Source organism: Elephas maximus, chromosome 20 (genome assembly GCF_024166365.1).
Source record: "Elephas maximus indicus isolate mEleMax1 chromosome 20, mEleMax1 primary haplotype, whole genome shotgun sequence".
In the NCBI taxonomy this organism is placed as follows: domain Eukaryota; kingdom Metazoa; phylum Chordata; class Mammalia; order Proboscidea; family Elephantidae; genus Elephas; species Elephas maximus.
The window spans coordinates 60,358,235-60,373,687 of NC_064838.1; the positions used below are offsets into that span (position 1 = coordinate 60,358,235).

The 15,453-nt window shown below is 41.5% G+C and overlaps 1 protein-coding gene across 7 annotated transcripts in view; it reads right to left on the bottom strand.

Moving 5' to 3' along the window:
* The window catches only part of ERC2 (ELKS/RAB6-interacting/CAST family member 2), a 1,130,613-nt gene that overhangs the window by 409,791 nt on the left and 705,369 nt on the right, over window positions 1-15,453 (bottom strand). For all 7 annotated transcript variants that reach the window (XR_007514402.1, XM_049862256.1, XM_049862252.1 and 4 more), the window contains one exon: window positions 12,177-12,337. Coding sequence is in view for 6 of the 7 variants with exons in the window: in XM_049862256.1 (XP_049718213.1) it covers window positions 12,177-12,337 (161 nt within the window). In the remaining variant the exon portion in view is untranslated. The remainder of the gene's footprint in view (window positions 1-12,176; window positions 12,338-15,453) is intronic.

Here is a 15,453-nt window from a genome sequence, read left to right on the forward strand (position 1 = left end):
ACCTCTAAAGTAGTTAAAGGAAGCATCTGTCTTCTTGACCTTCTCTAGGCCACATCTCCCTAACCTGCCAGCTATCTCAAGCACGACGAGATTTTCAGGTGTCTCTTGACCTATCTCCTCACCACGTGAATCCCCCTTCTCCACAATGGTTCACTAACCATGACACCCAGAAGGGAACACAAATATATACTGGGCACACATGCATATGAGTAAATATCCATTAGGAATGCTATCCCTAAGGTATAGTTGCAAACTTGGCCTTTTTTTTTTTTTTTTTTTTTTAATACTCCATGAGACTCCATAACAATCAGCTGATACTTTTTTTTTTTTTTACTGTATTTTGTTCATTTCAGCAGAAACTAACAACTGCCCCCAATGCTGGCCAACGGGTCCCTCCTCTCACACCAGTTCTTGCACACTAGTTTTCCTAAAATATAAGTGCCACAAATGCAGAGATTCTTGTCCTTTCTATTTTCTCAGAGCAGGACTTACATAGTACCCAGGACTTAGAACAGTCCCTTACACATAGCAGGTGTCCAAACCTACTGAATGAACTGTTAAACGAATCAGAGGTCAATGGATGGTATGTGCTACTTAAAGGTCAGGGAGATTCCCTTCTTGTGTGCCTTGTACTCATTTCCTCCTTTCTACTGCTGGAATGTGGATGAGATGGCTGGAGCTGAGGCAAAAACTCTGGGCCATAAGATTGAAGTTGAGAATGGCAAAGCCTCCAGGCAGAAGGAGAATGGATCCTTGGTGATCACAGAGCTACCTGTATTAGCTTCTGGAAAGTACAGCTTTCTGCTCCTGGTATTTGAAGCTAACTAGAACATTCCACTGTTCTAAAGTTATTTTCTTTATAGTTAAGTTTTGTATGCTAGAAGTTTATGTCCAGCAAGTCCTTTCTCTTCTTCTGAAGGCTCTAAGACACTAACTTCAGGGATAAAATAGGGAAACAGAAACCATGAGTGGAACGTAACCATGCATTTATGTCACTGCCTGTACCCTCAAACCCAGACTGCTTTTGAATGAGCTGTTTTTCATGGTATTTATTTTCCTACCCACTCTTCTACCTGCCCTCAGTCGCTGCAAATAACTCAGAAAGCTGTATCAGGCTTCATCGGTATTCTGACTGACTCAAGGACTTTTTAGAACTGAGCAGGAAGCAAACAAAACCGGTTGACTGGGACGTTCTAGAACACATTACTACAGTTGTTAAAATTGAACATATCAAAGTTTTTCTAAATAATTGCCATTGCTTAGAGTAAAAAGTATGTTTTAGCAAAAAAAAAAAAAAATTGGTGAAAACATCAGGTCAACTGGAGTTTGAAAATAGAAGCAGTGTACGCTAACTGAAGTACAACCAGAATGCTCCTTAGAAGCAAGGATGGTGAGACTGCATCTTATACACATTGGACATGTTGTCAGGAGGGATCAGTCCCTGGAGAAGGACATCATGCTTGGTAAAGTACAGAGTCAGTGAAGAAGAGGAAGACCCTTAATGAGATATACTGACACTGTGGCTGCAACAATGGGCTCAACCATAACAATGATAGTCAGGATGGCGCAGGACTGGGCAGTGTTTCGCTCTGTGGTACATAGGGTTGCTATGAGTCAGAACTGACTTGACAGCACCAAACAACAATAACATAAACCAGGTAGCATCAAGTCAACTCTGACTAATGAAGCCCCCACGTGTGTCAGAGGAGAACTGCACTCCACAGGGTTTTCAATGGCTGATTCTTCAGAAGGAGGTCACCAGGCCTTTCTTCCAAGGCACTTCTAAAAGGTCTGGAACCTCTAACCTTTCACTTAGCAGCCAAGCACTTTAACCATTTGTATTACCCAGGTACTCCACACACAGCCTAGCATATAATTACATATATATATTTTTATATAGTATTTTATGACTTAAAAATTACTTTCTCATCAATGCATAATCTCATTCAATCCTCATAACATCTCTGTAAGATGGTACAATCCTTTTGTGACTGAGTTTATCAATTTTCAATAACGATTGCCTTCGAACTCCTCTCCCAGATTCCATTTCTCCTGTTCAAACTGCCAACTACTTGGAAGTCTTCACGAGAGAAATGCAATTTGTCTTTTCTTATGTTGGCATGAGGTAAAGAATAAATTGATTTTTATCATTTTCTGCACCCTACCTCTCCTTTGAAGGGCACTTACCTAATGAGTGGCTCTCTCAGAAAGGATTCCAGATCAAAGAGGCCAAAGGGATAATGCCCTAGAATAAGCTGCTGCCTTGTCTCACTGTAATTCCTAAAAGAACCCAGTGTATACAAAGGCTTGTGAGGCTATCTGGAGATGTCTAAGATCTGACAATATCCAGTAAATTAAGATGAATCTCACAACTTCAACTGATGAGTTAAAAACGTAGGGTCCACTCAAAATTTTTCCAGAATGCAAGCAGCGGAAATCACCAGGGGAAGTTTAAAATACACACTTTAAGTTATTAACCAGGTCTCAAAATCCTTATTCATTCAGCATTTTATACTGATTGGCAAATACCAGTTCAGCTGCCTGTCTGCCTATTAAATTACTGTGTTAGTTTAAATCATCCAAGCAAATGCACACAGATAAATTTTAAGGACTGTATCTTATGGCCCTCAATTCCTTTTAGCCACAGATATCAAATTCACCTGCCACAAATTAAATAATTGGGCTTTGGTTACTGGAATGTTAAGCTTATTAACCAGTACTAATAAAACCAAACATATAGAATGATGTTCTTAATATTATTTCACTAAAATTCCTTTTAAATGGGAGCAAAAGTAACAAAGACGGATCATTATGAAATGCTTTAGCAAGAAGTTTTAGATACTTTTTAAGTGAAAAAATAATCTTAGGCACAACGAAGATGAATATTATGTTCCTCCATGAAAATATATGGCTGGGAACTGTTAGCTCCTTGCAGGGCGGGAATGACGACTGGCAGTTGGAATAATGACCAATAAAGATCAAACTGAAGAACTGGGTGTTGATGGGAGAAATCCTACAGAAAATATGGTCAAAAGCTTTCATTTTGTACTAACTTGGCCTCAGACTATGGGAAAGGACACCACATTTCTCCTGCCCCCTCTTCACCTCAAATAGCCGAGAGGGTCAGTGGCTCACTAGCGGGTGCAGGAGGTAGTGACTGCACTCCCTGACCCTGTCAGAGGGGGTGATGCGCAAATGACCCCATTGTCCGCAGCAGCGGTGGGTGGCACTGAGGGAGGGGTCGCCAAGGCAGTGGCCTGACCAGGGTTAGTGTCACCGGTCACCCACCAGTAACTCATCGCCCATCACCCACCCACGAGTCAGGGTATGGGCGGCTGGGCCTGGGTGGAGAGGAAGGTCTCCATCTTGGACAATGGGAAAGGGGAAGAGCTGAGAGGAGCTACGGGGTGGGCGGCCACGGTATGGGGTGGCGGTGGAGGGTACACAAACGGGTGTAGCACTTAGGCCAGCACAGGGCTGACCCACCCACTCCAGGGTGGGTGGGCGACACCATGAGTAACCACGTTGGGTGACACCAACCCTAGTGGCGCCACTGAAGAGGGACCTCAACCTTTTGAAATGGCTTTCTTAGTGGGTATACAAGAAACTCCACTTTTATGCAACTATTTATTCATTTATTTGCTCATTCATTTTATTAAAACACAAGCTTGACAAGGGCAGGGGTGTTGTTTGTTGAAAGATTATTCTCAGCATCTAGAACAGTGCCTGACACTTAGTAAGTACTCAAAAAATATTTATGAATTTTTTAATGAATTCACACTTTCATTCCACAAGTGCTTACTGAATGCCAGTCACATGACAGGTTCTAGATATCCAAAATTAAAAGGAAAACCCACTGTAAGTAAAATGAAACCACTTTATGAGACATCTTTAAATTAGAAAAAACAGACAATATTTTCTCACTTTAAATTCAACCTGAATTTAAAATAAGAGGACAGTTCCCTGCATTGCTCAGGAAGAACGCAGGGTAAGGTTTAAGTCAGTGTTGCACATGTCTCAAAATGATAAAACATAAAAACAACAAAACCCTGGTTAACGATGAAACAGCTGGGGCTGGGGCTGGGGCTGGGGGTAGCTATCAAAAGCTAACACAAGGCACCTATGTGACAATGGAGCAATCTGTTTCTTGACTGTGGTGATGGCTACATATATCTATGTTGTTGTTAGGTGCTGTTGAGTCGGTTTCAACTCATAGTAACCCCACGAACAACAGAACGAAACGCTGCCTGGTCCTGCGCCATCCTCACGATCGTTGCTGTGCTTGAGCCCATTGTTGCAGCCACTGTTGTCAATCCATCTCATTGAGCGTCTTTCTCTTTTTCACTGATTCTCTACTTTACCAAGCACAATGACCTTCTCCAAAGATGGGTCCCTCCTGACAACATGTCCAAAGTATGTGAGATGAAATCTCACCATCCTCGCTTCTAAGGAGCATTCTGGTTGTACTTCTTTCAATACAGGTTTCAGATACAGAATTCATTCTTCTGGCAGTCCATGGTATATTCAATACTCTTCACCAACACAATTCAAAGGCATCGATTCTTCTTCAGTCTTCCTTATTCACCGTCCAGCTTTCACATGCACATGAGGTAACTGAAAATATCATGGCTTGGGACAGGCACACCTTAGTCCTCTAAGTGACATCTTTGCTTTTTAACACTTTAAAGAGGCCTTTTGCAACAGATTTGCCCAATGCAATATGTCATTTGATTTCTTGGCTTCTGCTTCCATAGGAGTTGATTTATACATGGAACTAAACACACACACAAGTGCATGTAAAACAGTAGAAGCTTCAATAAGGTTGATGGTTTGTGCCAATATCAAGTTCTTGGTGTGACATGAACCTATAACTATGCAGGATGCTACCCTGAGGGAAACTGGGTGAAGAGTACAAGGGGCTTCTCTGTACTGCTTCTTGCATTTGAACGTCAACCTACAATTACTTAAAAATAAGAAAATAAAATCAAATAGCAGGATTCTTATCAAAACATTCTTTATATTAGCAAAACATATGAATTAAGAGAGAGATTCAATAATGGGGTAAGTCTAAATGACAATATATTGAGTAATTAAATTTGTATTTGTGACATGAAAGGGTTTCACCATTCAGTAAGCAAAAGAAGCAGACTTTATAAAATATTCAAGTACAATCTAATTTTGTTAAAAATAAACAAATAGTGTTTATAAGGGTACACGCCAAAATGTCATCAGCGTCTCTCTCTGCATGGTAGGTTACGGATAATTTTGTTTTTTAATTTTGCACTTCCATTTTTCCTTATTTTTACTCGCTAAAATGAACAAGTATTACTCAAACATAGTATCTAAAAGGCCATCTGTCCTGTGCAAAGGGGTCAGGAGAATTCTGTGTAGCTCTAGAGCCCAAATGAAGATGAGCGGGAAAATCACATGGAAAGAGATTTCGGTTCAATATAAGGAAGAATGCAAGACCCATGGAGTATGGACCACCACATATGAGGCCAAGGCTTCCAACAGGAATGATGCTCACTGGGGCCTGTTGAATCCTCTATTAGCAATTATGCGGACAGGAGTCAGGCCTATGCAGGCCAGGAGGTTGGGCCCTGCTATCTTCTAATTCTATAACTCAGTGCCATTTGATTGTGTGTGGGGGCGCCATTTGATTTTGCAATGGGTTTAACAGACACCACATCTCATTTTCAAAACCTCTTTTGTGCTTCCAAGCACTTTCACATATGCTGGTTCATGTTCATTTCAGTCCTCTTTTTCTTTTTTCCATCCTGTCCCTATAACAATTCTGTCGAGTGGGCAGAGCAGGTATTATTACATCCATTTTACTGAAGAGAAACCTGAGGCAGCCAGAGAGTGCGCTCCTGTAACGTCATGGAGTAAGCCCCTGTAATGCCCCATCTCTGTTGTCTCAATGCATGGCCCGCCCCTATTTCCTCTGACACCACACAGCCTCTCCCTTTCCACCAGGGTAACCAGGTATCATGGATTGAATTGTGTCTCCCCTAAAAATATTTATTGGACTCCTAACTCCTGTAACTGTTATATTAATGAGGCCCTATCAGTGTTTTTTTTTTTTTTTTTATCAGTGTAGGGTGTGTCCTGAACCTGATCATTTCTGAGTTACAAGGAGCACCACAGACACAGAGACAAGCAAGCACACCACATGAAGACTGCCAAGGAACCCAAGAATGCCTGGGCTACAGAAGCTGAAAGAAACAAGGATCTTTCCCTAGACCCAACAGAAAGAGGGAGCCTTCCCTTAGAGCTGACACCCCGAATTAGGACCTGTAGCTTCCTCAAGGTGAGAAAATACATTTTTCTTCTTTAAAGCCACTCACTTGTGGTATCTGTGTTACAGCAGCACTAGTTAACTAAGACACTGGGTAAACCTGGCCTAAAGATGTTTGCATCATAATTGCCAGTTGAATGAAATACCGGCCATGCTTGGCACAGGGCAATGAATACTGACGATGACATGAGCCGATTAATTGTCCCCACTAACTATGCTGACTCAGTCATTACCAAGTAACCAATAATTGGTCAGCTCAGCTTAAAAATCAAGATCAGTCAAACCAGTGAGTTGACTTGAATGTCCCAAGAGGCTGATGAATCTAATTGGGATTTCAGTCAATGTAACTGCTCTGTACCCATGTCCCCCATAGTGCTGGGGATGGAACCTATAAGTCGAGGCTTCTGGGCCAGTCACACAGTGAATGGGGTTCAGACTGGGCTTAATGAAGCAGGGCTTTGTTACCTTTTACCAGAGGAACTGACAGAGGAATTCTGTGTTTATTTTGCAGTGGCAGCAGATTAAGCACTTCAGCAATAATGTGGCAATTTACCAGAAGAGGTCTTAGTTAGGTGCTATCTGAAATCATGAAATTAAGTGGGAAAACATACACATGAAATAGGTTTATATGTTTTAGAAAAATAAATCCAAATTTTAGATAAATGATACTCTTCACAAAGTATACTAAACAAATGACATATTTTCATTGGCTGACGTATCATTTTTTCTGTGCCAAGCCCTCTGCTGAGTGCCTCTCCTCACAACCACCCCCACACAAGTCGGTACAGGGCGAAACTGAAGGGTCAGCAGGTTAAGGTGAGTCTCCCCGACTCACACAACCACCAAATGGAAGCTTCAAGAGTCTAACTCAGGTCTGAGGGCTCCAAAACCAGCACATTCTACCATTACTTGTCCTCTCAAAATGATGAAAGTATACTCTCTTTTTATAAACAGGAAGTAATGAGAGAGAGTTCCTTCATAATGGCATAATAAATCACTTCGGGAGAGGTAGAGTTAACTTGGGAACAGCTGGGGAACAATGAAAGAAAGTGGGTTTAACTTGACATGTAACAACACACAACGAGACCAAACAGGGTTAGGTGAACAGAAGAAGTATAAAGGCTGGTGGAATCAATGTACTGGTCTTGTTAATATATTACTAGTAACAAATTTATTGATTATTGACCAAGGTGAAAATGTCACGGGTGTTTGGAATATTTTTCTTCTTAACTATGTAAAATCCAACCCATAGCATTCAGCCTACCCATTCATTCAACAATTACTGTTGTTGTTGTTAGGTGCCGTCCAGTCCGTTCTGACTCAGCGACCCTATGCACAACAGAACGCAACACTGCCCGGTCCTGCGCCATCCTTACAGTCGTTGTTATGCTTGAGCTCATTGTTGCAGCCACTGTGTCAATCCACTTCGTTGAGGGTCTTCCTCTTTTCCCATGACCCTGTACTCAGCCAAGCATGGTGTCCTTCTCCAGGGACTGATCCCTCCTGACAACATGTCCAAAGTATGTAAGACACAGTCTCGCCATCCTTGCCTCTAAGGAGCATTCTGGCTGCACTTCTTCCAAGACGGATTTGTTCATTCTTTTGGCAGTCCACGGTATATTCAATATTCTTCCCCAACACCACAATTCAAAGGTGTCAACTCTTCTTCGGTGTTCCTTATTCATTGCCCAGCTTTCACATGCATATGCTGTGATTGAAAATACCATGGCTTGGGTCAGGCGCACCTCAGTGTTCAGGGTGACATCTTCGCTCTTCAATACTTTGAAGAGGTCCTTTGCAGCAGATTTGCCCAATGCAATGCATCTTTTGATTTCTTGACTACTGCTTCCATGGCTGTTGATTGTGGATCCAAGTAAAACGAAATCCTTGACAACTTCAATCTTTTCTCCATTTATCATGATGTTGCTCATTGGTCCAGTTGTGAGGATTTTTGTTTTCTTTATGTTGAGGTGTAATCCATACTGAAGGCTGTGTGGTCTTTGACCTTCATTAGTAAGTGCTTCAGGTCCTCTTCACTTTCAGCAAGCAAGGTTGTGACATCTACATAACATAGGTTGTTAATGAGCCTTCCTCCAATCCTGATGCCCCGTTCTTCTTCATATAGTCCAGTTTCTCGGATTATTTGCTCACCATACAGATTAAATAGGTGTGGTGAAAGAATACAACTCTGACACACACCTTTCCTGACTTTAAACCAATCAGTATCCCCTTGTTCTGTCCAAACAACTGCCTCTTGATCTATGTAAAGGTTCCTCATGAGCACAATTTAGTGTTCTGGAATTCCCATTCTTCGCAGTGTTATCCACAGTTTGTTATGATCCACACAGTCGAATGCCTTTGCATAGTCAATAAAACACAGGTAAACAACCTTTTGGTATTCTCTGCTTTCAGCCAGGATCCATCTGACATCAGCAACGATATCCCTGGTTCCACGTCCTCTTCTGAAACCAGCCTGAATTTCTGGCAGTTCCCTGTCAATACACTGCTGCAGCCGGTTTTGAACGATCTTCAGCAAAATTTTGTTTGTGTGTGATATTAATGATATTGTTCTATAATTTCCACGTTCGGTTGGATCACCTTTCTTGGGAATAGGCATTAATATGGATCTCTTCCAGTCAGTTGGCCAGGAAGCTGTTTTCCATATTTCTTGGCATAGACGAGTGAGCACCTCCAGCGCTGCATCTGTTTGTTGAAACATCTCAATTGATGTTACATCAATTCCTGGAGCCTTGTTTTTCGCCAATGCCTTCAGAGCAGCTTGGACTTCTTCCTTCAGTACCATCGGTTCCTGATCATATGCCACCTCTTCAAATGGTTCAATATCGACTAATTCTTTTTGGTATAATGGCTCTGTGTACTCCTTCCATCTTCTTTTGATGCTTCCTGCGTCGTTTAATATTTTCCCCATGGAATCCTTCACTATTGCAACTCGAAGCTTGAATTTTTTTCTTCAGTTCTTTCAGCTTGAGAAACACCAAGCGTGTTCTTCCCTTTTGGTTTGCCGTCTCCAGCTCTTTGCACATGTCTTTATAATACTTTGTCTTCTTGAGGGGCCCTTTGAAATCTTCTGTTCAGTTCTTTTACTTCATGAATTCTTCCTTTTGCTTTAGCTGCTCGATGCTCAAGAGCAAGTTTCAGAGTCTCCTCTGACATCCATCTTGGTCTTTTCTTTCTTTCCTGTCTTTTCAGTGACCTCTTGCTTTCTTCATGGATGATGTCCTTGATGTCATTCCACAACTCGCCTGGTCTTCAGTCACTAGTGTTCAATGAGTCAAATCTGTTCTTCAGATGGCCTCTAAATTCAGGTGGGGTATACTCAAGGTCATATTTTGTCTCTCGTGGACTTGGTCTGATTTTCTTCAGTTTCAGCTTGAACTTGCATATGAGCCATTGATGGTCTGTTCCACAGTTGGCCCCTGGCCTTGTTCTGACTGATGATATTGAGCTTTTCCATCGTCTCTTTCCACAGATGTAGTCAATTTGATTTCTGTGTGTTCCATCTGGCAAGGTCCATGTGTATAGTTGCCGTTTATGTTGGTGAAAGAAGGTATTTGCAAAGAAGAAGTCATTGGTCTTGCAAAATTCTATCATTCGATCTCTAGCATTGTTTCTATCACCAAGGCCATATTTTCCAACTACTGATCCTTCTTCTTTGTTTCTAACTTTCACATTCCAATCAGCAGTAATTATCAATGCATCTTAATTGCATTTTCGATCAATTTCAGACTGCAGCAGCTGATAAAAATCTTCTATTTCTTCATCTTTGGCCCTAGTGGTTGGTGCGTACATTTGAATAATATTCATATTAACTGGTCTTCCTTGTAGGCATGGATATTATCCTATCACTGACAGCGTTGTACTTCAGGATAGATCTTGAAATGTTCTTTTTGACGATGAATGCAACACCATTCCTCTTCGAGTTGTCATTCCCAGCATAGTAGACTATATGATTGTCTGATTTAAAATGGCCAATATCAGTCCATTTCAGCTCACTAATGCCTAGGATATTGGTGTTGATGCATTCCATTTCATTTTTGATGATTTCCAATTTTCTTAGATTCATACTTCGTACATTCCAGGTTCTAATTATTAATGAATATTTGCAGGTGTTTCTTCTCATTTTGAGTCGTGCCACATCAGCAAATGAAGCTCCGAAAAGCTTTACTCCATCCACGTCATTAAGGTCGACTCTACTTTGAGGAGGCAACTCTTCCCCAGTCATCTTTTGAGTGCCTTCCAGCCTGGGGATCTCATCTTCCAGCACTATATCAGACAATGTTCTGCTGCTATTTGTAAGGTTTTCACTGGCTACTGCTTTTCAGAAGTAGACTGCCGGGGCCTTCTTCCTAGTCTGTCTTAGTGTGGAAGCTCAGCTGAAACCTGTCCTCCATGGGTGACCCTGCTGGTATCTGAATACCGGTGGCATAGTTTCCAGCAACACAGCAACACACAAGCCCCCACAGTACGACAAACTGACAGACACATGGGGGAAATTATCGAGCACCTACCATATGCCAGGCACTGCTCTAGACAGAGCCACTACTGCAGTGACTCAAACAGACAAAAGTTCTGGACTTGGTGGAGTTCACATAAGCTCCAGGAGAAAATGTGTTACAAAAAAGGGAACCCGAGGTTGAAGACTCTGGTTTTAATCATGGCCGATGATCTTAAGGAAATTATTTAAAATCTCTGAGTCCCAGTTCTCTCACCTCTAAGCTGAGGATAATAATATCTGCTTTTATTATATCTTTTATTAGGAAAAATGGAAGTTTATATGTGGAAAAAAAACTACTTACTCTCTGGTCTTGGAGAAACTGAGGTAGTTGACAGGAATAAAATTTTTGTCCTTATTATTAAATCCTTCAAAATATTTCATTCCATATTTTCCATGATCTAAGCCTTCTTGGTTTAATGTTAACCATGTGTAAGACTTGCTGGGTCAGGATAAGGTCACTCTTCCATACTTAGCCACAATTTCAAAGTCTCTGTTACAGGCTTAAGATACCACAATTATGTACATTTCCCCTTATTGTGGAAGGAAGTTGGATTTAAATTATATCTTAGTGATTATTTCATTTTATAACTTAGAAATGCTGCTTCAAGTTCTAGTTGCCTACTTCTTTAGAATCAGATATATAGCAACTGATCATTTCTAAAATCTTTGTGTAATTTTCTGTCCTATATTCTTCTGTGATATTATTTCATTTTTAGAATGAATTAAGGGCTAGGTGACTGTGGGTCCATCACAGGGCCCCAGGAAGGACCATTTCTCAGTACACAGCTGCACTTTATCGATTAAATAGAGAAAGTCACTGGCTCCAGTCTCCCCCTTTACCTACCCCATCCTGGGGCGATTTCCAAGCCCATTTTTATCAGTCCAGCAAATCAGAGAACTGAATTTTCAACAAAGAAGTGCGAACCTTGAGACTCCATGAAAGCCAATATAAGTGAGGCATTGTACACAAGAGAAAAGAATATAATTAGCAAGGTTATAGTCACGATTAGGAAATACCTCCTCAGAAAAGTTTCCATTTAACTCTGAGCAGCACTCAAATTACTATTGTGCTTAACAAGGCCTCTGTCTCTTGGCTGGCTCAGACCTTTACTACAGATCTAGGAAGACCACCACTGTATGCAGAACACAGATGCACAAAATCTTATGCTGGATTTTTTAAAAAATAACCAATATGCAAATAGAGACACTGAAGCTATAATTAAAGAACTAAGAAACAAAGCCTCAGAAATGACCAGTCAAATATTAGCTAAATCATTCCTTTTCTGAGCTCTTCCTTCACCCTTACCACAGGCAAAGAGGGGTTACAAGAGACAGACAAGGAAAGCCACCATGGGTACTCACTTCATCTCCAGAATCTCTTCCAGCTGTTTCCTCCTCTCTATCCGAAGATTGGCCAAATGTGCTTCTTTTTCAGCCAGGGACTGCTGCGTTGAGGCAAGGCGTGCTTTGGTGGCATCTAGCTCTTGTCTGGTCTTCTCCAACGCATTCATCAGCTCTTCTATCTGAAAGGCACAGGGACCTCGATGTGTTATTTCTTCTCCGTTCAAGCGAAAGGCATTCCTTGCTAGCTTGTGCTCTGGCAGTAAACACAAGAGGATCACTGTGTCTTGGAGCCCACTCTTTGTCACTGATTAAAAATAAATGTCTTAACAAATGTGGACAACAAACAACCACATTACTCCAAGGTCTTTATTCAATTGGATTGCCCAATAACTTTATAGAAACGATTTAATATACTCATCAGAAGTGTGGGGGGGGGGGGTGAGTGGCTTGACCCAATTTTAACCTGCATTTGGCAAAAATCTCAAATGCTTTCTCAAAGCTGGTGGAAGGCAACACTCAAAATGCATTCTGCCTGGCATAATTTAATTTTGTTTGTAGGCCCCAGAGTACACTGACAGGAACTTAACCTACGTGTTTCAGATCCATTCACGTTTCAACCTATCAAAACCTTCTTTGGGAAAAGTGATTTGATGTCCAAGGGGCCTCGTGAGACCCCTCGCACCTCATCTCTCTGCCTTAGATTCAGGAAACAAGGTTTGGCCAAAGGTAAACAGAATTCCGGCCACAAGAGGTTCAAGTTTGGTTTGCCCCTGAAGTTTGAGAGGGTTCTAAACTTGAAATAAATGACATGTAACTTTTATAGGGTGCTAATACAACATAGAAATATGCCAGACTATCAAATAACCAGGGTTTTCAGCCAGGTCCCAAAAAATTGGACCAGAAAGCCCCAAGCAAGGCCTTATCCTCCCCAAACCATGGGGGGGTCTTTAAAAGTAAGCACACAACAAAGAGGGCTGGTGTTTATGGTTCTGTCCTAAAGACTTCCGTGGAGCAACCTGGTGAAATGCCATCCCTCACACAGATGCAGGCTTCATCCACCCTGCTGATTCAAAACTGTGTTTCCAGGAAGTTTCTAGATTCCACAGCTGATGTTTGGGTTTCTAAGTCACCCCTTCCAGCTGAACTTGGCAGAAGGGTCTCATCCATCACTAAAGTCAACAGAGCGCCCTTCAAAATGTGTCAATGACATGTTAGGTTCCAATTCATAAAGACTTTCTACACAATTTATGCAGTTTTACATGGAATTTATTCAGAATAAGCATTATCGTTCACATCCAAGGTAAATTACATGCTTTTAAGATTCACAAACCCCTCCATTTTGTCCTGATAAAAAGAAGAAATTTAATGCTATGTTATATAAATCAGAGGTAAAGCCAAAAAGAGTTTAAAAAGCAAGGAAAAGGAAGAATAACTTACTCAAGTCACAGAACCACACCTGTTTAATTATAGTCTACTCAGCATTATTCCCTAACGTTACAAACATATGAAATCTTAAAAAGCAGTCATATACTTTCCAGTTTCTCATATAAATCCATAGAATATCACAAACGTAAATAGAAGCTCTTCAAAGAAGCAATACGTGATGAACCTGAAGCAGACTTTGTTTTCCTCCTTTTCTTTTTCTTCCCTATTTTGATATACTCAGTACAAAACTAAAACCAAACCCACTGTCATCAAGTCGATTCCAGCTCATGGTGGCCCCACGTGTTGCAGAGTAGAACTGTTCCATAGGGTTTTCTTGGTTGTAACCTCTATGAAAGCAGATCAACCAGGCCTTTCTTCCACCGAGCTGCTGGGTGGGTTTGAACTGCCAACCGTTAGTTTCATAGTCAAGTGCAAATTGGTTAATAATAGCAGTATCAAAAAAGATCAGAATTATGGACATTCCAAGGACCAACCAGTTACAGTCAGGCTCTCCCTCTGCACAGGGTGGTGTATGTCCTCACGACCTCTTTTTCTTTCGGGAATTGATCTTTATTTCTGCTCTCAGAGAAAAGAACCTCTTGGATTCTTCCCTGCTAGATCTCTCATTAATTGAACCCAACCTGTCTGCAATCTACAGACACAGAGCTACTCAACTGGGTCTCCAAGTTTTAAGTTCACCTGCCACCTGGCTGTCTGGAGCACATACCACCTAGTTTTACATTAACCCAACTTTAACAATTATACTTGAAATAATGATTTGCAGGCTGCCCCAGTCATTTCAGCAACTACCAGACGGAGAGACCTAGCACCTAAAGAATGTAATGTAGGTATTTTACTGACGGAGATGTTATTGACTTCCAACAATGACAGCTCCTGGTATCAGGTGAGACTGCTATTCTCAACACCTTGGAAGCAGGGTCTCTAAGTAACTTCCCAGGTCACAAGAAGCCTTCCTCAGGCTCCCACTCCTCCCAAGTCATGTGTCCCTGGCCAGTGAGTAGTATAGTACATATACTGAGGACCAGGTGGGGCTACCGGCATCAGATAACCCATTCCAGTCTTAGTGTGACAACTGTTTCTTTCTGTAACTTTGTGCAAATCGTCATTCTACTCTTGAAGTCTCAGTTTGCTCATCTGTAAATTGGGGGGGCTGAACTAGTTGATGCCATAGTACCTTCTATATTTAACATTCCAAACTTCTGCAAACCGTGTCCTTTGCTACCAGAACAGGAGCATTAAAAAGCCATGAAGGTTTTCCCTGCTGCAGTGATCATTAGGGTGGTTCACAATATTCCAGTTCTCTTCCTTATGGGCACATGGTAGGTACACTCTTTAAGCTGGGTGTGGCTTAAACCAATAAAACAATTGCCATTTCCAGGCAGAAGCATGCAGGTGCTAGTGATCAACTCCAGCCTTCCCTGTGTGCTGGCATGGTGACTGCAGAAGACTATTTCAAGGTCTTCCTTCACCAGTCCGAGTCCCTGAGCAATGACAATGAAGCTCCATGCTAAGCCAAATCAGGAGAGCAAGAAATGAACCTTTGTGGGGTAACCTCACTGAGATTAGGAGGCTGTTTGTTACCCTAGCATAATCTGCTCCATCTTGACTGGTGAAGTGTCAAACTTCTTATCATGTGCTCTAGACCTGCCTCCATTTCCCCACAAGTCTTCTCCCCATCAAGAGGAAACTGCTTTTTAATTCTTAGGAACTCTACTCTTGAACGTCACTGGTAACTTCCTTCTTGCCAAGTGTCTTTTTTTTTTTTTTATGTGAGTTTGCATAACTAAATGCTCCCCCCAACTCCTTCTGTCCCTTCTTTGAAGCAGCATTTTAATTGGCTAAGTGTATA